General features: G+C 38.8%; 1 protein-coding gene across 1 annotated transcript in view; it reads left to right on the top strand.

Moving 5' to 3' along the window:
* Positions 1-25,305, top strand: part of LOC113886062 (glycerophosphodiester phosphodiesterase domain-containing protein 4-like) — a 134,978-nt gene that overhangs the window by 4,743 nt on the left and 104,930 nt on the right. The window contains 3 exon segments of the mRNA XM_027531997.1: positions 11,553-11,660; positions 12,558-12,607; positions 25,062-25,164. Coding sequence (XP_027387798.1) covers positions 11,553-11,660; positions 12,558-12,607; positions 25,062-25,164 — 261 coding nt within the window.

Below are 25,305 nucleotides of genomic sequence, written 5' to 3'. Positions count from 1 at the left end.
AGTTTGCTTTTGCAGTTGGTGGAGCCTATATTACAGTAGGTTTGGGAAAGTAAATGGAAAGTAAATATTTAGTATCTTTGAGGTCTCAAAATGGAGTATTTCTCTTCTACTCTCAGATTTGATTTATACTTGACAGTATGGAATTCTAATCAGGTTGAAAATTTTCCATTGGAATTTGGAAAACATTGTACTTTTGTCATTTACATTTCCGCACTGGCTATTGATGTCCAAAACCATTTTATTCCTGCTTCTTTATTTTCTTCTTAAGTTGAGAAGCTTGTGGCATTTTTTTTACCATCACGTTCAAATTTTATTACTGCTTCCTTATATTCACCTCTTTATTTTGTGAGGAGCTTTGTGGACCCTTTCGACCCGGAAAGTCTACCTTCTGCTTTAGAAAATTAGTTTGAGTTGTTTTGTTGATGAGTTCTTCCCCTCTGTTTTCTTTTTTTTTTTTTCTTTCAGGAATTCTTTTTATTCAGATTATGAGCTTTCTGTTCTGATTCTCTATTTTTCATATATTTCATTCATTCATATATTTTCTTTTCTTTTTTTTATTGTATTGGTTTTGCCATACATCAACATGAATCCACCACGGGTGTATACGTGTTCCCCATCCTGGTCCCCGCTGCCACCTCCCTCCCCATACCATCCCTCTGGGTCATCCCAGTACACCAGCCCCGAGCATCCTGTATCATGCATCGAACCTGGACTGGCGATTCGTTTCACATATGATATTATCCTTGTCTTCATTTTGTTTTGATTTATGGGAGATTCCCTCAAATTCATCTTTCAATCTGTCAAATTTTTTATTTCTTTTCTAACATTTAATTTCTAACAGGTTTTTAAATTTTTGTTTATAAAATTATACCATTCGATTCTTGTTGGACCATAAAGAAGGCTGAGTGCCGAAGAATTGATGCTTTGGAACTGTGGTGTTGGAGAAGACTCTAGAGAGTCCCTTGGACTTCAAGGAGATCAAACCAGTCAATCCTATAGGAAATCAGTCCTGGATATTCATTGGAAAGAGTGAGGCTGAAGCTGAAGCTCCAATACTTTGGCCACTTGATGTAAAGAACTGACTCATTGGAAAAGACCCTCATGCTGGGAAAGATGAAAGGCAGAAGGAGAAGGTGACGACAGAAGATGAAATGGTTGGATGGCATCACTGACTCAGTGGACATGAGTTTGAGCAAGCTCCAGGAGTTGGTGATGGACAGGGGAGCTTGGCGTGCTGCAGTCCATGGAGTCGCAAAGAGTGGGACATGACTGAACAAATGAACTGAACTGAACTGATAGCTACTTCAACTTTCTTATGGTTCTTGTTTGCATAGTATATCTTTTCCATTGTTTTGTTTTCAACATACTCATGACTTTGATTTTATAGTGTGTAATTATGGATATATTTGGATTTACATTTGCCATTTGCTGTTTGTATTCTATATGGATCTTGAATTTTCCTGTTTGTCCTTCAGTGTCTTCTTTTGTTAAATAAATACTTTTATTTCACTATTTCTACTCTTTTTAAAAAAACATATTTCTTAGTGGTGGCACTCAGGATTGAAATATACATTTTAATTTATCATACTCTTCTTCTGACCAACACAAACTGAATTCCACACAGACACACACACATTTATATATGTTATAAGCCCAACAGTAAAGTGTTACAATGATTATTTTATACAATCTTCTGTCTTTTAAATAAAATAATAGAAGGAAAAAATGTATTTATAGAATCTTTCACATTAATTTTCCAATTTACCATTTCTTCTGCTCTTTGATTGTATTTGTGGATTTAAGTTACCATTTGTATTATGTTCTTATTAGTTATCTATTATATATATAATATCAATAGTGTATATGTGTCAATCCCAATCCCCTAATTTCTCCCACCTCCCTTTTCCCATGGTATATATATATTTGTTCTTTACGTCTGTGCCTATTTCTGCTTTGCAAATAGGTTTATAATTTTTTAGATTCCACGTATATGCATTAAAATACAATATTTGTTTTTCTCTTTCTGACTTCATTCTGTATGTCACTCTCTAGGTCCATCCATCTCTCTACAAGTGACCCAGGTTCGTTACTTTTTATGGATGAATAATATTGCATTGTATGTATATTTACCACACTTTTTATATCCATCCCTCTGTTGATGGACAATCAGGTGGCTTCCATGTCCTTGAAGCAGCTCTATTTAGAATATTTAGAATAGTGCTACTATGAATTTTGGGGCATGCATCTTTTGAATGATGGTTTTCTAGGGCTTTGTGCCCTGTAGTGGGAGTTCCCTTTTCTTCACACCCTCTCCAGCATTTATTGTTTGTAGATTTTTTCATGATGGCCATTCTGACTGGTGTGAGGCAATACCTTATTGTAGTTTTGATTACATTTCTCTAATAATTAGTGGTGTGAACATCTTTTCATGTCTTTGGTGGCCACATGTATGTCTTCTTTGGGAAAGTGTCTAGTTAGTTCTTCCACCCATTTTTTTTTATTGGGTTGTTTCTTTTCTTGATATTGAGCTGAATGAGTTATTTTTGTGTTTTGGACATTAATCATTGTTTTCAGTTGCTTTGTTTGGAATTATTTTCACCCATTCTGAAGGTTATCTTTTCATCTTGTTTATGGTTTCCTTTGCTGTGCAAATGTGTTTAGTTAGGTCCTATACATATATATTTTTTATGTCCATAACTCTAGGAGGTGAGTCAAAAAATATCTTGCTATTATATATGTCAAAGCATGTTCTACCTGTGTTTTCCTTTAATGGTTTATGATGTCTGGAGTTATATTCATATCTTTAATCTATTTTGAGTTTATTTATGTGTATAGTATTAGAGAGTTTGTAATTTCATTCTTTTACATGTGCGTGTATGTGTGCTCAGCCACGTCTGACTCTTTGTGACCTTTTGGACTGTAGTCTGCCAGGCTCCTCTGTCCTTGGGATTTCCCAGGCAAGAATACTGGAGTGGGTTGCCACTTCCTCCTTCAGGGGATCTTCCTGACCCAGAGATCGAACCCATGTCTCCTGTGTCTCCAGCATTACAGGCAGTTTCTTTCCCCAGTGAGCCATTGGAGAAGCCCCTCTTTTACTTGTTACTGTCCAGTTTTCCCAGCACCACTTATTGAAGAGTCTTGTCTTTTCTTCATTGCATATTCTTACCTCCTTTGTCATACCTTAGTTGACCATAGGTGAGTGAGTTTATCTCTGGACATACCATCCATTCTAAATGTAATAGCTTGCATCTAACAACCTGAAATATCTTGAAGAATGCCATGGGGTTTTGCAGCCTGCCGAGGATGTTAAATGGCCAACTTCTGGACCATTATTTTGGCTGGTCCTGATATGGGAGAGAGGACTGCCATATTTTACTTTGTGTGTGCAGCTAGCAACTCTTTTGGAGGCTCTTGACTCAATTCTGTTTTCCATCCTATTTTGCATGAAATAGTTTTATCTACGTAGCAGCTTTTGACTCCCTAAATTCCCTAGGGTTCCACTCACATCTTTTCCTGTGTAGAGCATTGCAAAGTACGTAGGCACATGCTGGGTGAGAGCAGTGTGAGAAGTCAGGGTAAAAAATGTAACTGCTTTTAGAGAAAGGCTGTTCATCAAGAAGCTGGCCTCTTTTTTCCATCTTGGATAAGGAGCTAAAAATTAAGATCCTGTGATGGCCTTCAATCCTTAAAGAGAAGGATCTCCAAATCTGACTATATATTAGTTTTGGATGGGTTTGTTGGCCCCAGATGGTAGTCTGCCAGTTGTGAGGGGACCTTGTTTTTACAATGCTTGGCAAAGCTCTCTACAAATAGAAATGTTTGCACTGAATGTTAGCTCTGTCCTGCTGTCTCTGTGGTTTTGGTCCTCCCATTATGGTAGGACCCCTGGCCAGCATTGTGGCTTGTCATGTCAGCCCCATTGGCTATCCTGTCATACTCTGAGGTACCATTGCCTCTGAAGGACAAGTTTAATTTCCTTCAATAAAAGGAGTATACTCTAATTGGAGTATGCCTTTCTTTCTTCCTTTCCTTTTCTGTTTCCTTTCTTTTCCCTCTTACACTGTTGGTGGGAATGCCAATTTTAAATTTTGAAATAGTTTCAAACTTAAGAAAACCTAAGAAAAAATATATTATGACATAGATATTTCTTCTTCCAGAATCATTTGAAATTAAGTTGCAGATAAGATGTCCTTTTATCACTATGTGCTTCAACATGTATTCATTCTTCTTTTCACTTTTATTTTAAATATTAATTGATTAAGCGAAATGGGTCCCAAATGTTTGTGTATTATAAGATATTGACTAGGCAGTTACGAAGGCTGAGAAGTCCCATGATCTGCATTTGCAAGTTGGAGACCCATGAAAGCCAGTGGTGTAGTTTGAAGGCTAGACAGCCAAAGAGCAGTAGTGTAGATTCTAGTCAAAGTCTGATGCCTAAGAACCAAGAGCACTGAGGCCAGGAGAAGATCCATGTCCCAGGTGAATAGTCAAGCAGCGAGCAATCTTCCTCTACTTTTTTGTTCTTCTTGGGCCCTCAATTAATTGGATGATGCCTACCCCACCAAGGAGGGCCATCAGCTTTATCCAGTCCACCAATTCAAATGATAATCTCTTCTAGGAACACCCTCTCAGATCCACACAGAAATAATGTTTAACCAGATACTGGGCTTCCCATGGCCCAGTCAAGTTGACTCATAGAGTTAACCATCACACTCTCCATCCCCACCTCCAGGTGAGGAGCTAATTGTAGGAGGGCTAAGGGAGTGGATATCTCCTATAATGCTATGTGGTTTTGCCTTTTAGATCAAGAGATCAAGATTGATAAAGGACTTGTGACTTTTAGTGTTGGTTTATGAGGGGAAAAACAATTAAAAATAAACAATAAAGGCACAGGAGATCCTCCATTATCTTACTAAAAGGACAGGTACAATTGGATTTCTTTCTTTTCTTTTCTTTTTTTTTTTTTTAGAATTAATACTTTCAGGGGTCATTTCTATAGTTTGTTACAATTGGATTTCTTATCTTGCTAAGATAGAAGGAATGTTAGATCATGGTTTGGCCCACCAGCAGGCAGGCTTGACACTGACCCAAGGATTTCCTCACTTTGACTGTGTGGTGGTAAATGGTTAATCTGATGAGAGCCTAACTCCTAACTGATATATGATGAAACGGTGGAAGAGACTAGAAGCCACAGTTCTGTCATGTCATGCAGCTATTGGATCACAACTCTTAGGAGGCTTACCATTCTATGCTTTTCCAACTTCTTCCTTTGTGAAGCAACAACCTCCCTCATTGGCAATGAAGGGGGATGGGAGGGGATTAGACGACACTACACAGTCGTATATATGCAAGACCAAGGGGCCTTCTCATTCCTGTGTGTTGAGTACAAATGGAATAAGCAGCAGCAGACTTCCAAACCTGCTATTGGTTTCCTCCAATAAATCCTATGATAAAGGCCTGGTATATGTACTGTTTGGCCATCTGGTTTTGTTTGCTCCATGTTATTCAGTTGCCTGAATGTGCTGACATTATTTATTAATTCTTATCAATGAGCATTTGGATTTTTTTTTCTTCTCTTTGGGGCTATGACAAGCAATGCTGCTATGAGCAGTGTTGTATATTTAGTGCCCATAAGCACGTTTACCTAGGAGATATTCTAGGTGTGGATTTATTAGATAGTAGAGCATATATATCTTCAACACTTTGAGATATTTCCTAAGAGTTTTCCAAAGAAGTTGTGCCAGTTTTATCAGCCACCAATCTGGGAGTTCATATCTTTTGCTCAGCGTTGCTCTCATTGCTCAGTTCCTTGCTAACGTTTGATAGTCTCAGACCATTTCATCATAACCAATCTGGTGTGTGTACTGTAGTATTTTATTGTGATTTTACTCTTTTGTGAAGTGAGTTTTCAAATTTTTTCTTAATTTTATTTATTTTGCTATCCATTGAATATTTTTTGTTAGAATTCTTTCATCACAGCCTTAGGTATGACCCACAAATTGTGTGTTGTATTTTCACGTTCATTGAGTTCAACATATATTTATAATTTACCTTGAGACTTGCTTTTTTACCCATAGATTATTTCAAAGTGTGTGGTTTAGTTTCCGAATATTTGCAGAAATTCATGTTATCGCTCTGCTATGATTACCAGTTTGATTCCAGTGTATCATAGAACACACTGTGTATGATTTAACTCCTTTTAAACTGTCAAGGTTTGTTTTAAGACCACTATGGTCATATTGGTGTATGTTCCATAAGAATTTGAAATGAATGTAGATACTGATGCTGTTGGATGGAATGTTTTATAAATATCAATTAAATCCTATTTGTTGATGCTGTTGTTGAATTCCTGTATATATTTGCTGATTTTCAGTCTAACTGTCCTATTAACTTTTCGGAGTTTAATGTTGAAAACTTAAACTATTGCAGATCCATGTATTTTACCTTTCAGTTCTATCAGGTTTTCATTCACATATTTTGCAATTCTGTTGTCTGCTGCACACAAACTTAGAATAGCTATGTCTTCTTTGTGGATCAGCCCTTTATCATTATATAATGTCCTTCTGTGTTTCTAGTAATTATCTTTTCTCTGAAATATAATCTATCTGGTATGAATGTAGCCTCTTCTGCATTCCTTTGATTTATGTTTACATGATATAACCTTTCCATCCACTTACTTTTATCCTGATCGTATTGTTATTTTTGAAGTGAGTTTCTTGTAGATAGCATATAGTTGACTATTCTGCACCTTATACCAGGGAGGTCATGCAAAACCAGATGAGGTGTCCTGATTTTTATTTATATTTATTTCCTGACCTTTGCTGCAAATGACTTAAGAACACCTACAACAAGAACTTTTTCAAATGAAGTAGTAATTAATAAACACAGAAAATTAGGCTCAAGGAAATGATGCAGATGTGTTTTTCATGGGGGCTAAAATATTGTTATACTTGAGCTTAAACTTTGGAAGTCAGTACTACTATCAGTTCAGTTCAGTTCAGGTCAGTCGCTCAGTCATGTCCGACTCTTGCGACCCCATGAATCGCAGCACGCCAGGCATCCCTGTCCATCACCAACTCCCAGAGTTCACTCAAACTCACGTCCATCGAGTCGGTAATGCCATCCAGCCATCTCATCCTCTGTCGTCCCCTTCTCCTCCTGCCCCCAATCCCTCTCAGCATCAGAGTCTTTTCCAATGAGTCAACTCTTCACATGAGGTAGCCAAAGTATTGGAGTTTCAGCTTCAGCATCAGTCCTTCCAATGAACACCCAGGACTGATCTCCTTTAAGATGGACTGGTTGGATCTCCTTGCAGTCCAAGGGACTCTCAAGAGTCTTCTCCAGCACCACAGTTCAAAAGTATCAATTCTTCGGCACTCAGCTTTCTTCACAGTCCAACTCTCACATCCATACATGACCACTGGAAAAACCATAGCTTGACTAGAAGGACCTTTGTTGGCAAAGTAATGTCTCTGCTTTTCAATATGCTATCTAGGTTGGTCATAACTTTCCTTCCAAGGAGTAAGCGTCTTTTAATTTCATGGCTGCAATTGCCATCTGCAGTGATTTTGGAGCCCAAAAAACAAAGTCTGACACTGTTTCCACTGTTTCCCCATCTATTTCCCATGAAGTGATGGGACCAGATGTCATGATCTTCGTTTTCTGAATGTTGAGCTTTAAGCCAACCTTTTCACTCTCCACTTTCACTTTCATCAAGAGGCTTTTGAGTTCCTCTTCACTTTCTGCCATAAGGGTGGTGTCATCTGAATATTTGAGGTTATTGATTTTTCTCCTGGCAATCTTGATTCTAGCTTGTGCTTCTTCCAGCCCAGCGTTTCTCATGATGTACTCTGCATATAAGTTAAATAGGCAGGGTGACAATATACAGCCTTGATGTACTCCTTTTCCTATTTGGAACCAGTCTGTTGTTCCATGTCCAGTTCGAACTGTTGCTTCCTGACCTGCATACAGGTTTCTCAAGAAGCAGGTCAGGTGGTCTGGTATTCCTATCTCTTTCAGAATTTTCCACAGTTTATTGTGATGCACACAGTCAAAGGCTTTGGCATAGTCAATAAAGCAGAAATAGATGTTTTGCTATAGTTGAGCTTAAATTTTGAAATTGAACTTCCATGAAGTCAAAGTAACAAGGTACTTCATATAATTCTCATTATCAGCAAAGAGGGAGGGCATTCCAATTACCTGTGATTCTAGACCAGCACTGTCCAGTAAACTTACAGGACTAACTTTCTCTACCTTCTTTGTCCAGTACAGTAGCTACTAGCCATACATGGCTGTTAAGCACTTGAAATGTGGTTAGTAGCTCAGAAAATGACTTTCATTTTTATTTACTTTTTATTAATTAAATCTTAATTAGCCACAGGTGTCTCATAGCTACTTAACTGAAGGACCCAGGTCTAGGGAAAAACATGTTGCATCAAATAGACCAGAATAATTTATGAGTCAGATGTATATGTGATTATGGAGCAGCTACTTAACCTTTGAGTATCAATTTCTAGATCTGTGAAATGAGTACAATGGTGATATCTAATGCTAAGACTGTGGGGAAGTAAATGATATGTGCAAGGTATTTAACACATAAATGCAGTCCTGTTTTATAATGTTCAGATAGTAAAGAATCTGCCTGCAGTGCAGGAGACCTGGGTTTGATCCCTGGGTCAGGAAAATCCTCTGGAGATGGGATTGGCTACTCACTCCAGTATTCTTGCCTGGAGAATTCCATGGACAGAGGAACCTGGTGGGCTACAGTCCATGGGGTTGCAAAGAGTTGGAAACTACTGAGAGTGTTAACTTTCACTTTATAATGCTTGAAATTACCTGATTTGTCAGACTTGTATGCCACAAAAACTTTTACATGCGCTACTGTGGAAGTTTTGTAGAAGAATCAATAACTAGTTATATTTAAGCATCTTAGCCAATAACTGGTTTCTATTCCATAGAATCAAAGGCCAATGAACACTGATAACAACCTGAATCTGTTCAAAAGCATGGGATTCTCTTTTTTTTCTTGGCAAATTATTAAGGATTTCAATCCTAATAGTACCATTTAGTTGCTCTTTCAAACTTGCTGTTCAGTATTTCTTCATTATGAGTGCATTAAGAGCAAAAAGGGAGAAGGCAATGGCACCCCAGTACTCTTGCCTGGAAAATCCCATGGATGGAGGAGCCTGATAGGCTGCAGTCCATGGAGTCGCTAAGAGTCGTACACGACTGAGCGACTTCACTTTCACTTTTCACTTTCATGCATTGGAGAAAGAAATGGCAACCCACTCCAGTATTCTTGCCTGGAGAATCCCAGGGCTGGGGGAGCCTGGTGGGCTGCTGTCTATGGGGTCACACAGAGTCGGACACGACTGAAGCAACTTAGCAGCAGCAACAGCAGCAGCAAGAGCAAAAATATTAATTTCAATGAGCTTTCCTGAGGAGATTCATTACTTTTAATAAAAAGGACAGTTGCTAAAGTAGGAATACCATATGTATTTAACAAGGATAATGTCCAGACTTTGGGCTTGATACACTGCTGTGCAATTGACTAGAGTCTGGCATCAAGCCCCAGCATGATGTCAAGATAGAGAAATCAAAGGCTGGCACTCAGCTGATAAGGACATGTATCAATAGGTCTTGAGTTTATCCTTTTTTGTGTGTCAATTTTATTGTTTTGCAGATTTAGGTAACTGGTACTTAAAACAACTCCTGACTCATCCTTCAGATCTTCAGGAAGATACCCTAGAGTAGGGATTGGCTACCCACTCCAGTATTCTTGCCTGGGAAATTCCACAGACAGAGGAGCATGACAGGCTACAGTCCATGGGGTCACAAAGAGTCAGACATGACTGAGTGACAACACTTTCATCCTTCAGTCCAAGCAGTAATCAACAGAATGCTCTTACAATAATTAGAAAGCTACAAATAAAGTTGGGGATTGCTATTGACTAGACTGTACACTGCAGGGCAATTTAGGAATTTGGGTGTTTTTTAAAATATTGCTAGCTTCTGATATTTTTCTGTACAAAAGGCCCAAATGACAGTGCGCCAGCCTAGATGTTTAAATAGCAAATGACTGTGTTTGTGTGTGTATACATATGTTTGCAAAGTATATGAAACGGATCTTATGGACTATAGCAAACTGCAAACTCTCTTACGTTGTTTCCAGTAGAATTTCTCCCTAGATGATAGTGTAACAGTGATCACTAGAAAAAAACTTTATTTTAGGTCGGTTTGCCCCTTTTGGAAGCTATTTGACTAAGAGTTCCTACTCTATAGGAGAGTGGAGTTTTGAAAAAAATGACTGACATTCTTTGTTTGCAGGTTTGAAAGTGTCTTTAAAAAAATAACTCAGTTTTTCCAGTACAGTCTTATATGAGTTCATCATACTTTTTGTCTAAGATCATTTATGTCCCATTAGACTTTGAACAGTATTCATTACAAAATAACCACTTAATTAGATGAATAACATGTGAAAACTGTCAGTTCTTTTAGGACAATAGAGCTGGGAAAAAATATTTTCCAGATATCAGTGGGAACTGTGGTCTCTTATGCTACATCATGTCTTTGAGTCAACTTCTTTAACTATTTTTTGCAGTCAGGTTTGAAGCCATATACAGAGATTAAGTACTTAACGTTCTTTGAAATAAAAATGTGATACTTAGACTTATTTGATAAACTCTTTGATACCCTTTTTATATTCTGCTTTGCATGCTTTAATTTTGTCTTGCTTCTGCTTTAAAATCAGAAATGATAGGATCAGGCCTTATCATGGGTCCAATCTCTAGAACTTGTGTCATTTCAGAGAAGAGAAAAAAGTGTCTAAAGAAGGAGTCAGAATAAAGTTTTAGAAAATCTTCATATCACAAAATATTTCTTAATCCCTTGATTGCTACCTAATCTCACTAGATAGAATGATTTCAAGGTACATATAGGACAAGAGGAGGAAGTATTTAACTGAGTATGGTTCTGAGGTGATGATCAAAGATGATCAGCTTCCTGAACTAAGTCTTACACCAACAAGAGATGTTAACAGGTGAAAGCTGGGTGGGGTAAGTGGGTCAACCTGGCAGTAGGGACAACATGATGAAAGATATATAATGATCTAGGGGAGCAGTATAGGGGTTTGCTTTTGTGGGAGTTTTCCCCACTTTTGCTGAGGGGGGGTGAAAGAGAGTAGCAGGAAGATGAAGCTGGAAAGGAAGGCAGGATCCACTTTAAGGAGCTAAAACTTTAACCTTAGGAATGAATTTTAACCATGGTGAGGCCTGTGTTTTTAAAAATATCACTAGCCAACTCTTGATAGGTAAATTTTGGGAAAGATAAACTGGAAGCAGTTAGATTCTTACCTTAACACTTACCATAGAACTACTAAGTAGTTGGTACCAGGGTGATGATTATGGACCTAGTGGGCACTGAATTCAAGTGACTAGGGGAAATAAGAAGGAAGAATAATAATCAGAATTTAGTAAGTATCCATGGGAGTGGGGTTGGAAAGGAAAAAGGGAAGAATTACAAATGAGGTATTGGTTTCAAATCTTGTCATTTAGCGATTTGGAGGCAGAGGTGACAGAGTGTATTCGAAGGGAAAGATCATTTAGGTTAGGGTTTACTGAATCTGAGGTGTCTACAGCAGGACATTCAGATGAAGATGACCAGTAAGCAGCTGAATATGAGTCTAGGGGTCAGAAATGAAGTCAGAGCTAGAGAAATGCCTGGAAGAATCAGAGATCAAACAAAAAAGGTAAAACAGTTCATTTTTGAAGCAGATTAGTGAAGAGAAAAAGAAAAAAACAGCAAAAAAAAAAAAAAAAGAAAGGAATTAATGACAAAACTGGGGTACTGGCTGAACTAAATGATGGACAAGAACTAAGTTTATGTGTAAGTTATTTTTAGAAAGAGCGAGACAAAACAAACCGGCTATACCTTAGAAGACATTTAAAGTGTGCTGCTCTGAACAAAGGTTGGGCATTAGCCTTAGTGTCTGACTGGACACCTGAGGCCACGCCCCTGGCCATACACACCCACACCTGCAGCCATGGGCGCTTCCTGCTGCCTGGCCGCCATCTTGAGAGACGTTGGCCTTTTCTAGCCCGAATTCCCGATTTAGGTTAAGGGTTGTGAAATCACAGTACGTACAGCTCCTTGCTTACCCTTTAAGCATTTCCAGAAGGAGGAAGCTACATTATTAATACTCTCAAGTTGACAGGCAAACCTGGGGCACCGTATCCTGTCAGCTCACTACCTCTGGTGAATCATCCTTCCCTACTCAAGGAAGGACTCTGAGAACGGAGGGCACCTGTGCACCTAAGCCGGCCCACAGCCCCCATGCAGGGCAGGTGGGGTGGGGTTAGGGTGGGGGGTCACCAAGCCCTGCAGTCCCTGTGCAGGCCCAGCGGCTCAGCTTATCAGGAAGTCCTGCAGGTGTGAATGGTACTCTTGTTTCTCTTCTCAAGGGTCATTGCTCATGGCTGCCTTTTCGAGTTGTTGCATGCGTTTTGTCCAGTTCTTTAGTTTTTCATGTCTCTTGGGTAGCTCTTGTTTTACCTTCTCAGTCCTGACGGCCGCATCCTGGATTTTGCCTCAGATGACTGGGTGAACAGTGGTACCCTTTACTAATAGAACTGACCTCAAGAGAAATAGGTTTTGGAGGGAAAGTCAAGGGTTTGGTTTTGGATACATGTACTTTTGAGATGCCTGTGAGAAACTAGATTGAGATTGTAGTAGAGTTTTGAATGTATGGGTTTGGAAACCAGAGAATCAAATATGTAAGTAATTCCAAGTAATCCTATAAGAGAAACCATGTTTATTAGTCTTTCTCTAAATATTACTAAATTTTCATGTGAATTTGGCCACCTTGGCTGGTAAATGCAAAGGTAAAGAATTGGTAGATATGTGGGATATGATTATGGTAATGATTCTGGTTAGAATGCTTTCTTTTTTTCAGTATTCAAGCAGTATACCTTCCTTCCAGTCACATAACTTTTGTTCACAATGTCTTTCCTTGACCAATATTTGCAATATCTGTATTACAATTCATATTGCAATTTCAACATCAACCAATTAAAAATTTTTTTCTCATTTAATTGTAATTATTTTCCTTTGACTCATTTTTTTTTTAAATGAATACAATGTTTCATTCTCAAATGTGAGTTTTTCTAGTTATTTTCTGATTGATTTTTGGCTTGATTGTACTGTAGCCAGGAGGTTTACCCATAAGATTTTGTTACTGAACCACAATTGTTTTTTTCAAGGGACTTTATGGTTCCATAAAGTCCACTTTAGTTCTTTGATGCTGTCAGGTCATATTTGATCTTATGTATTTTCCAAATAGGACATTCCACTTAAAGACATGGTAATATAGCAATCATTACTGTATCCTGTTATAAGGAGAACAAATTCTTAGTAAACTCATGCAAGTAGCTATATTTCCATGAAAGTAAAAATACTGAGTTTCCAATTGTGAAGGGCTTGGATAAAGAGATAAATGTTTCAATTTTACTTACAAAGATATAACCTACCAGGTTACTATATGTCATAATTAGCTTAAGAGGAAAGCTTTCCCCATATCTGGAAATCACAGATTAAAAGTCAGTAATATTTCAGATAAAAACTATAAAACATAATTATATTCATCAGTTATAATCATCCTATTTATATTCATCTGTCCTACATAGTAATCCTTGATCTTAATATTTTGTTAACAGTTTGAAGAAACCATCAGGGTTCCATCAGTGTTTCCATTAGATTTCCGTAATTTCTTGCTCAGTTGAGTAGTCTGATCTGAATGTTTTCAGAAACCTGTACTTGTCAAAATTCCTTTCTATGAATCTTTTTTTTTAAATTAATGAAGCCCCTTTTGCAAAAAGCATCAGAGTGAAACAATAAATCTCTTTGAATGACAAATAAAACTTAAAAGTCTTGATTAAATATCTGACCACAATGCAACTGACAAAGAAACATGATTACCAAGGTGACATACAATGTGTGATGATAGTAGCTAGAATTATGACTGGTATTATTATACTAGGACATAGCCAATTTGTAGAAATTTCATATGATTTCTAGGACATTTATATTAATGACAGTTACCCATACAGTATAACTTGAGATTTATCACCACTCAGTTTCTAATGCTTTTCATGTAGTTTAAAAGTAATTCTAATTAGTTTAATATTTCTCACTGAGATGCTTCAGGGCCCCTCTGAAACATCCCAAAGTTAACTCAAGATCCAAAAAAACTTTAGTTAGAATTTGATCCTTGGAATTTTGTCAGAAATATTAAAAAAGTTTCAAAATACTTGGTCAGATAGTGTTTTAAGGGGACTGTAAAGCACAAGTTATTCACTTAACCTAAGTTTTACTATGGAGAAGGAAACAGCAACCCACTCCAGTGTTCTTTCAAAGGCAAATAGAGACAGTTACAACAGATCACTTAATAGGTAAGAAATGTAAAGTCTGTAATCCAAAACAACTCACTATTCCAAGAAAACTGGATTCTCTTAACAGAGAGAACATCAAACTTCAGTCTTACATTTATTTTTAATATCAAAGTCCCTAATTAGATTCATTTACCTAATTACAATCCAGTCTAATCCTAACCATTCCTGACCACGTGCAAAACTCTTTTCTCAGGGTTCCTTTTCCATAAACTATCTGCAATTTTATGTATGCATATTGTTGTTTAGTCGCTAAGTCATGTCCAACTCTTTTGTGATCCCATGGATTGTAGCCTGCCAGGATCCTTTGTCTATGGGATTTTCCAGGCAAGAATACTGGAGTGGGCTGCCATTTCCTTCTCCAGTGTATCCATATTAGCTTATCCTTTATTTTCACTCCCATTTAGAAATAACCAAGATTAGGACAAAATAACTTTGTTTTCCCTTAACAAAATGTATTTCTGTTTTTCATACTTTCTTGCACTGAAAACACATAGCTTACTTTCCTATATGCTGAAATATTTCCCTTATTATTTCTAGTAGCTTGAATTACACATATTTTACAATTTTTCCTTATTTTTTAAAAGGCGAATATTCCATTAGAATACACCTGCCGATGCAGGAGACATGGGTTTGATCACAGTGTTAGGAAGATCTCCTGGAGAAGGAAACTGCAGCCCCCTCCAGTATTCTTGCTTGCAAAATCTCATGGACAGAGGAGCCTGGCCAGCTACAGTCCACAAGGCTACCAGAGTTGGACATGACCCAGTGACTAAATAACAAAGTTTCCATTCCATTCCATATGCTAATGCTAAGTCACTTCAGTCGTGTCCAACTCTGTGTGACCCCATAGATGGCAGCCCACTAGGCTCCGCCATCCCTGGGATTCTCCAGGCAAGAATACTGGAGTGGGTTGCCATTTCCTTCTCCAATGCATGAAAGAGAAAAGTGAAAGTGAAGTCGCTCAGTCGTGTCCGACTCTTTGCGACTCCATGGACTTCAGCCTACCAGGCTCCTCTGTCCATGGATTTTCCAGGCAAGAATACTGGAGTGGGGTGCCATTGCCTTCTCCGTCCATTCCATATACATTGTGTGTGTGTATATGTGTGTGTGTGTGTGTGTGTGTATATATATATATATATATATATCACATCTTGTTTATCAGTTCCTTTGTCAGCGGACATTTAGGCTGCTTAAATGTCCTGGCTATTGTAAATACTGCTGCAATGAACTTTGGGGTTCATATTTCTTCTCAAATTACAGTTTTTTCCAGATACGTGCCCAGGAAGGGTGTTGCTGCATCATATGATAGCTCTATTTTAGCTTTTTAAGGAACCTCTATACTGTTCTGCATAATGGCTAAACCAATTTACATTTCCACATTGTGGGAGGGTTTCATTTTCTCCACACCCTCCCCAGCATTGATTGATTGTAGATATTTTGACGATGGCTATTCTGACTGCTGTGAGGTGGTGAAGAAGAAGTGAAGTGAAAGTAGCTCAGTCGTGTCCAACTCTTTGTGACTCCATAAACTATACAGTCCATGAAATTCTCCAGGTCAGAATACTGGAGTGGGCAGCCTTTCCCTTCCCCAGGGGATCTTCCCAACCCAGGGATTGAACCCATGTCTCTTGCATTGCAGGCAGATTCTTTACCAGCTGAGCCACAAGAGAAGTAATTACAATTACTTCATTGTAATTTTGATTTGCATTTATCTAATAATTAGTGATGCTGAGTACCTTTTCAGGTGTCTCTTGGCCATCTTTGTGTCTTCTTTGGAGAAATGTCTATTTAGGTCTTCTGCCCATTTTTTGATTCTTTTACATTTTATTTTTGAGCTGCATGAGCTGTTTGTGTATTTTGGAGATTAATCTCCTTATCAGTAGCTTCATTTGCAAGTACATTCTCCCACTCTGAGGGCTGACTTTTTGTTTTTTAGGTTTTTTTTTTTTTCTAACTTTTAATTTTATACTGAAGTATAGCCATACTGAGAGAAGGAAATGGCAACCCACTCCAATATTCTTGCCTGGAGAATCCCAGGGATGGGGGAGCCTGGTGGGCTGCCGTCTATGGGGTCGCACAGAGTCGGACACGACTGAAGCAACTTAGCAGCAGCAGCAGCATAGCCACACCGTGTAGGTCCACCCAAGATGGATGGGTCATGGTGGACAGTTCTGACAAAACATGGTCCACTGGAGAAGGGGATGGCAAACCACTTCAGTATTCTTGCCTTGAGAACCCAATGAACAGTATGAAAAGGCAAAAAGATAGGATACTGAAAGATGAACTCCTCAGGTCTGTAGATGACCAATATGCTACTGGAGAAGAGTGGAGAAATAACTCCAGAAAGAATGAAGAGATGGAGCCAAAGCAGAAACAACACCCAGCTGTGGATGTGACTGGTGATGGAGGAAGTCTGATGCTGTAAAGAGCAGTATTGCATAGGAACCTGGAATGTTAGGTCCATGAATCAAGGTAAATTGGAAGTGGTCAAACAGGAGATGGCAAGAGGGAACATCGACATTTTAGGAATCGGCTAACTAAAATGGACTGGAATGGGTGAATTTAACTCAGATGACCATCATGTCTACTACTGTGGGCAGGAATCCCTTAGAAGAAATGGAGTAGCCCTCATAGTCAACAAGAGAGTCCGAAGTGCAGTACTTGGATGCAATCTCAAAAATGACAGAATGATCTCTGTTCATTTCCAAGGCAAGTCATTCAATATTACAGTAATCCAAGTCTGTGCCCCAGTCAGTAATGCTGAAAAAGCTGAAGATGAACAGTTCTATGAAGACCTACAAGACCTTTTAGAACTAACACCCAGAAAGATGTCCTTTTCATCATAGGGGACTGGAATGTAAAAGTAGGAAGTCAAGAGATACCTGAAGTAACAGGCAAATTTGGTCTTTGATTACAGCTGTGATAAGCTGCAGTCATCATGATTATGATTTTGTCTTTAAATATTCAGTTATCTTCTAAAGTGATTTTATAAATAAGAACATTCTTTTATACCTATGGGCTTCCCTGGTGGCTCAGATGGTAAAGAATTTGCCTGCAATGTGGAAGACCTGGGTTCAATCCCTGGGTTGGGAAGATCCCCTGGAGAAGGAAACGGCTACCCACTCTAGTATTCTGGCCTGGAGAGTTCTATGGGCAGAGGAGCCTGGCAGGCTACAGTCCATGGAGTGTACACATATTTACACCCACACATATATTTACTATTTCCATTGTACTTCATTCCTTTATTGAGGTGTCCATTCTCAACCTGGCACTTTTCCCCTTCTTATCAACAGACCTTCTTTAACATTTCTCATAGTAGAAGTCACCTGTTGAATAATTCTCCAGTTTTTAGTATCTGAAAGGGTCTTTATTTCACTTCTTTCTTTTTTTTATGACTTTCATTGTTGTGTGTCGAATTCTAGGTTAACATATTTGTTTCTTTATTTCTTCAGTCCTTTAAAGATGTTGCTCCACTATTTTGAGGCTCACTTTTAAGTTTGTTTGGCCAGACCATAGCAGCCTTTAATGTAGGCCTTTTTTATTTTTATTTTTTTGCACTACTGAGGAAATGCCCTTCTAAGTATGCTACCTGGTGCCGCATGCAAGGTTTTTCTGCTTTGGTGGAAACTATCCCCAGCCTTTTATGAGCCCTGGAAATTGACTCACACTTTTTTTGTGTGGTTCGCTCCCTACTCTCAGATAAGTTCTTTTAAAGCATGTATTGATTAGTATTCAATTGAGAAACACAGGAGAGACACAGGGGAACACTAGTCTCCCTCAACTCCTGTTTATTTTTGCTCAGTCTGGGATACTGCCAGGCTCTACTACATACCCACACCCAGCGCTTTACCCTAGAAAGTGAGATTTTAAGTGAGACATTCATAACATTCACTTCCTTTGTCTTCCTTCTATCGAGGATTGCTCTCCTTCACTGCTTATTGTATGCTGTCTGAAACCTATTTCATATTTTGCAGTTTTTAAATCATTTAATGTGGGCAATTTACTCTAGCCTTTATTATTCCATTTTGGCCAGATGTGAGCATTCAGACGCTGTGTTCTTAGCTACATTAGAGTGTCTTTCACACAAAAAAATGGAGCATAACAAAGTTTTCAGGGGCAAAGACTGTCATCTGGGATCAACTCTAAGATTTTTTGTCATTTGATTTAATTTTTTCTTTCTTCCCCCAATTCCACACATTCTCTGGAAGTTCTGAGAATTTTATCCTGTCACAGGGGGATGAGAAAATGTGGTAGTGACAACTAGATATCTTTCAATATCTGTTTTTCCTTTTTAAAAAAATTTAAATTTATTTCTTTTAGTTAGAGGCTAATTACTTTACAATATTGAAAACACCTGTTAATGAAATGTCATGTCCAATTTCTTGAAATATCCTTAAAGGGGAGCACCCTTCTTTGTTCTTCCTTCCTTCCTGCTAGTTGGTATTTGAAGTGATAGTCATAGTTTGAGCTTCCAGTTTGTACCCTGAGAAGGAACCATGTGCTGTAATGGAAGAGCAGACTGGAAGGTTCTCAGTTCTAATGACACTGGGAAGCCACATACCACATTATTTGTTTATACCATTTTGGGGCAATTTTTATGGCAAAAGCAAAAATAAACGTCTAATTTCAGCCACTGCTGTTCTGAATCATCCATCATTTTTGATTGAGGCTCTCAAAAAGCCATATGTGAGAGAAGAGAATGACAATGGGAAGGCGTGTGTGTGTCTGAGTAACTCATTAGCCAAGGATTGTATTTTTTCATACACTTCACCCATGCCTCTAAGTTCTAAAGCTACTTCAAGACCACACTACAGTTTTAAAAACACATTCGTATCTATTATCTGACTTGATGTTTTAAACATCTATTAGTTGGCTAGGGCAGAGAATATGGTACCATTTTAGAGGTAAGAAAATTAAACATTGAATAGTGTAATGTCTGCAATAAGCACTAAACTAGTTCATGGGAAAGAGAGGGTGGAGCTCTATTCTTCTACACCAAATCCAGTGCATCTTCCAAGATAGAACTTTTGAAAGACCTATCTATTGTTGATAGAATATTCTGTAGAATTGTAGGGTAGGAAATGTTTGAAGGAGCTACCGGATTCTGACTGTTTTATTTACCATTCCAGCAAAAGGGTGAACCATGGATGACATTGACAGGACTGAGACTGAGAATGAGGAGACAGGAAGATTGAAAAACTTTAATTCATGGATTAAACGCAACTTCAACTATGAATGCTATATGACTTTCCTTAATGGCTGCTATGGCTGCAACTGGGAAGCCAAACAGGAGAAGAAAGCTAGATGACCACTCTGCTGCTGCTCTTTGGTACGGAGAGTTAGGCGGGGGGAGACTGACCACACTTTCTTTTGCCTTGAGAGAAGTGCTATAATTGTGTGTGTGTGTGTGTGTGTGTGTGTGCCTACATACATCATGTGTAATGGATCAAAAATAACTTTATTTAGAAGGTTAAAGGTGATCAGAATTGGATAGCTAAAGAATAGAGAATGGCAGAAGAAATGGTATTGGAGGAGGAGTCAAAGGGTTTAGTATAAGGTGTATTTTAGGTGGAACAGAGGATAAGAAGGGAGAAGTGGTGCGAACTGAAGCTAGAGATGGAGGCAGGACAGATGTTGTGTGGTTTTAAGAATTTGATTTCTGCCATGTAAGCAGTAAAGAGTCCCTAGAGATTTTTAAGATATTGAGAAACACAGTAGTGTGTTTAGTGAAAAAAGAATTTCCATTGTTGAATTTATGCATACATGGCAATAAACAATAAGTGATTGGATGGAAAAAATGTGTTAACCAAATTATGAAGTACCTTTATGTCAAACTAAAATATTTGAAATTTATCCTGATAACAGAGTGGAGGCTTTGAACATTTTTGAGTGAATGGCAGCAAAAAAAAAAATAATAATAATAATAAATCAAAATAAAATGGATTTATTCATCAGGTTTATTGAATGTGTGCCACAATGAATAAGACCATTAAGGCTTCTAACCCTCCTGCACCTCACGATCTAGTAGGATGAGTTAGGTAGTAAATGGCAGTGAAGAAAGATGGCTTTGGCTACAGAGAAGAGCTCTGAAGATAATACATAGGAAAATGTGTTATGCAATGGGAACGTGGTTATAGAAGACTGGTTTGAGACAATGTTATCTGAGCAGTCTGTTAAGAAGACACAGGGGCCAGCTATGTATGTGCATAGGGGCAAAAATATTTCAGGCAGAGGAACCAGTAAGTGTGAAACTCTTGAGGTAGGAACAGATTTGGTCATGTTCTAGATACAGAAAGAAAACCAGTGTGGCTGGAGTTCAGAAATAGCATCAGTTGGTAGAATGAGTGGAGGTCAGGAATGGGCAAGGCTTGACCATGTAGAATCTTTGGGCCATGGCAGGTAGTTTGGGTGATATTCTTGTATAGTAGAAAGTTCTGGAAGAGTTGTGAGCAGGGGATTGACTTTATCTGATATATGTTTTTAGAAGGGCACACATGTTTTATGTAGAGAGTATCAGTTCAGTTCAATCTCTCAGTCATGTCTGACTCTTAGTGACCCCATGGACTGCAGCACACCAGGTCTCCCTGTCCATCACCAGCTCCCAGAGTTTACTCAAACTCATGTCCATGGAGTCAGTGATGCCATCCAACCATCTCATCCTCTGTCGTCCCCTTCTCCTCCCGCCTTCAAACTTTTCCAGCATCAGGTCTTTTCAAATGAGTCAGTTCTTCACTTCACATGGCCAAAGTATTGGAGTTTGAGCTTCAGCATCAGTCCTCCCAATGAATATTCAGGACTGATTTCCTTTAGGATGGACTGGTTGGATCTCCTTGTAGTCCAAGGGCCTCTCAAGAATCTTCTCCAACACCACAGTTCAAAAGCATCAACTCTTTGGCTCTCAGCTTTCTTTATAGTCCAACTCTCACATTCATACATGACTACTGGAAATATAGCTTTGACAGATGGACCTTTGTTGGCAAAGTAATGTCTCTGCTTTTTAATATGCTGTCTATGTTGGTCATAGCTTTTCTTCCAAGGAGCAAGTGTCTTAATTTCATGGCTGAAGTCACCATCTGCAGTGATTTTGGAGCCCAAAAAGATAAAACCTCTCACTGTTTCCATTGTTTTCCCATCTACTTGCCATTAAGTGATGGGATCAGGTGATATGATCTTAGTTTTTTCAGTGTTGACTGTTAAGCCAGCTTTTTCACTCTCCTCTTTCACCTTCATCAAGAGGCTCTTTAGTTCCGCTTTGCTTATTGCCATAAGGGTGGTGTCATCTGCATATCTGAGGTTACTGATATTTCTCCAGGCAATCTTGATTCCAGCTTGTGCTTCATCCAGCCCGGCATTTCTCATGATGTACTCTGCATATAAGTTAAATAAGCAGGGTGACAATATACAGGTTTGATGTACTCCATTCCCAATTTGGAACCAGTCCATTGTTCCATGTTTGGTTTTAACTGTTTTTTTTTTTTTGACCTGCATACAGGTCTCGAGGCGGGTAAAGTGGTCTGGTATTCCTAACTCTTTAAGAATTTTCCACAGTTTCTTGTGATCTGTATACTCAAAGGTTTAGCATAGGCAATGAAGCAGAAAGCAGATTTTTTTTTCTGGAATTCTATTGCTTTTTCAATGATCTCACAGATTTTGACATGTTGACCTCTGGTTCCTCTGCCTTTTCTAAATCCAGCTTGAACATCTGGAAGTTCTTGGTTCACATACTGTTGAAGCCTAGTTTGGAGAATTTTGAGCGTTACTTTACTAGAGTGTGGAATGAGTGCCATTGTGCAGTAGTTTAAACATTCTTTGGCATTGCCTTTCTTTGGGATTGGAATGAAAACTGACCTTTTCCAGTCCTGTGGCCACTGATGAGTTTTCCAGATTTGCTGGCATATTGAGTACAGCACTTTAACAGCATCAGGTTTTAGGATTTGAAATAGCTTAGCTGGAATTCCATCAACTCCACTAGCTTTGTTTGTAGTGATGTTTCCTAAGGCTCACTTGACTTCCAGGATGTCTGGGTCTAGGTGAATGATCACAGCATTGTGTTTATCTGGGTCATGAAGGTCTTTTTAATGTAGTTCTTCTGTGTATTCTTGCCACGTCTTCTTTATATCTTCTGCTTCTTTTAGGTCCATCCCATTTCTGTCCTTTATTGTGCCCATCTTTACATGAAATGTTCCCTTTGTATTTTTAATTTTCTTTTTTTCTTTTTTTTTCTCATCACTTTCTTTTTTATTTAAATATATATATATTTTATTATTATTATTATTTTTACTTTACAATATTGTATTGGTTTTGCCATACATCAACATGCATCCACCATGAGTGTACACGTGTTCCCCATCCTGAACCCCCCTTCCTCCCCATACCAACCCTCTGGGTCATCCCAGTGCACCAGCCCCAAGCTTCCTGTATCCTGCATCAAACCTGGACTGGCGATTCGTTTCTTAGATGATATTATACATGTTTTAATGCCATTCTCCCAAATCATACCCCCTCTCTCTCCCACAGAGTCCGAAAGACTGTTCTATACATCTGTGTCTCACATACAGGGTTGTCGTTACCATCTTTCTAAATTCCATATATATGCGTTAGTATATGGTATTGGTATTTTTCTTTCTGGCTTACTTCACTCTGTATAATAGGCTCCAGTTTCATCCACCTCATTAGAACTTTGAGACTCTAGTCTTTACCATTATATTTTTTCTTCTATTTTTTTACACTCATCACTTAGGAAGGCTTTCTTATCTCTCCTTGCTGTTCTTTGGAACTCTGCATTCAGATGGGTATATCTTTCCTTTTCTCCTTTGCCTTTCACTTCTCTTCTTTTCTCAGCTATTTTAAGTCCCCCTCAGACAACCATTTTGTCTTTTTGCATTTCTTCTTCCTGGGGATGTTTTTGATAACTGCCTCCTGTACCTCCATCCATAGTTCTTCAGGCACTCTGAAGAACTATAGCAAGTCCCTCCCATCAGGAAGCTTCCACAATCCTCTTTTCCTCACCCATCAGAGAGCAGATAGAACGAAAACCACAATCCCAGAGAACTAACCAAGCAGATCACATGGGTCACATTTCTAACTCAATAAAACTATGAGCCATGCTATGTATGGCCATGCAAGACAGATGGGCCATGGTGGGGAGTTCTGACAGAATGTGGTCCACTGGAGAAGGGAATGGTAAACCACTTCAGTATTCTTGCCTTGAGAACCCCATGAACAATGTGAAAAGGCAAAAATATATGACACTGAAAAATGAACTCCCCAGGTTGGTAAGTGCCCAATATGCTACTGGAGAAGAGTGGAGAAATAACTCCAGAAAGAATGAAGAGATGGAGCCAAAGTGGAAATAACACCCTGTTGTGGATGTGTCTGGTGGTGAAAATAAAGTCTGATGCTGTAAAGAACAATATTGCATAGGAACCTGGAGTATTCAGTCCATAAATCAAGGTAAATTGGAAGTGCTCTTGCCTGGAAAATCCCATGGATGGAGGGCCTGGTAGGCTGCAGTCCATGGGGTCACTAAGTCGGACACGACTGAGTGACTTCACTTTCACTTTCCACTTTCATGCATTGGAGAAGGAAATGGCAGTCCACTCCAGTGTTCTTGCCTGGAGAATCCCAGGGATGGGGGAGCCTGGTGGGCTGCCATCTATGGGGTTGCACAGGGCCGGACACGACTGAAGCGACTTAGCAGCAGCAGCAGCAAACAGGAGATGGCAAGAGTGAACATCGACATTTTAGGAATCAGTGAACTAAAATGGACTGGAATGGGCAAATTTAATTCAGGTGACCATTATATCTACTACTGTGGGCAAGAATCCCTTAGAAGAAATGGAGTCACCCCCTCATAGTCAACAAAAGATTCCAAAATCCAGTACTTGGGTACAGGTTCAAAAATGACAGATTGACCTCTGTTTGTTTCCGAGGCAAACCATTCAGTATCTCACTAATTCAAGTCCATGCCCCAACCACTAATGCTGAAGAAGCTGAACAGTTTTTGAAGACCTACAAGACCTAGAACTAACAGCAAAAAAAGGTGTCCTTTTCATCATAGGGAACTGGAATGCAAAAGTAGGAAGTCAAGATATACCTGGAGTAACTGACAAGTTTGGCCTTGAAGTTCAAAATGAAGCAGGGCAAAGGCTAACAGTTTTGCCAAGAGAATGCACATGTCATAGCAAACACCCTCTTCCAACAACACAAGAGACGACTCTACACATGAACTTCACCAGATGCTCAATACTGAAATCAGATTGATTATATTCTTTGCAGCCAAAGATGGAGAAACTCTATACAGTCAGCAAAACAGGACCAGGAACTGACTGTGGTTCAGATCATGAACTCCTTATTGCAAAATTCAGACTTAAATTGAAGAAAGTAGGGAAAACCACTAAGTCATTAAGGTAGACCTAAACCAAATCCCTTATGATTATAATGTTATAAATAGGCTTCACAAAATTCCATTAGGGTAAAAGAATACAGTGGTCTCTCCAGCCTGAGGAGGGTAATGCTTCACTGTAACTATATAGACCTTTGGGGAATATAAACAGATGTTGCTGAGGTACCACGGATAAATGGAGCTAAATGAGACCTCCTTTTTTCTCTTCCCAGAGAGAGCGATTATTTTACCTTGGTTGATTGTGTCATTTTGCTTGTCTACGCTTTTACTTTTCACATGGATAGAAACTTCAAATGAATTCAATGGCTTTGACTGGTGAGTTTCACTTTTTGTATTTTCATTTGTGTAAGGGCTCTTTGGTATAATTACCACATGGGTCTTACTTCAGACTGAAAAAATCTGGTGACATAAGAGGGAGGGTGGACAAAGTTGTAGTTTTGCAGCTGGTGGATGGGA

Source organism: Bos indicus x Bos taurus, chromosome 29, assembly GCF_003369695.1.
Source record: "Bos indicus x Bos taurus breed Angus x Brahman F1 hybrid chromosome 29, Bos_hybrid_MaternalHap_v2.0, whole genome shotgun sequence".
Taxonomy (NCBI): domain Eukaryota; kingdom Metazoa; phylum Chordata; class Mammalia; order Artiodactyla; family Bovidae; genus Bos; species Bos indicus x Bos taurus.
The sequence above is the reverse complement of the archived record's forward strand: the minus strand, read 5'-3'. Positions and strand labels throughout refer to the sequence as shown.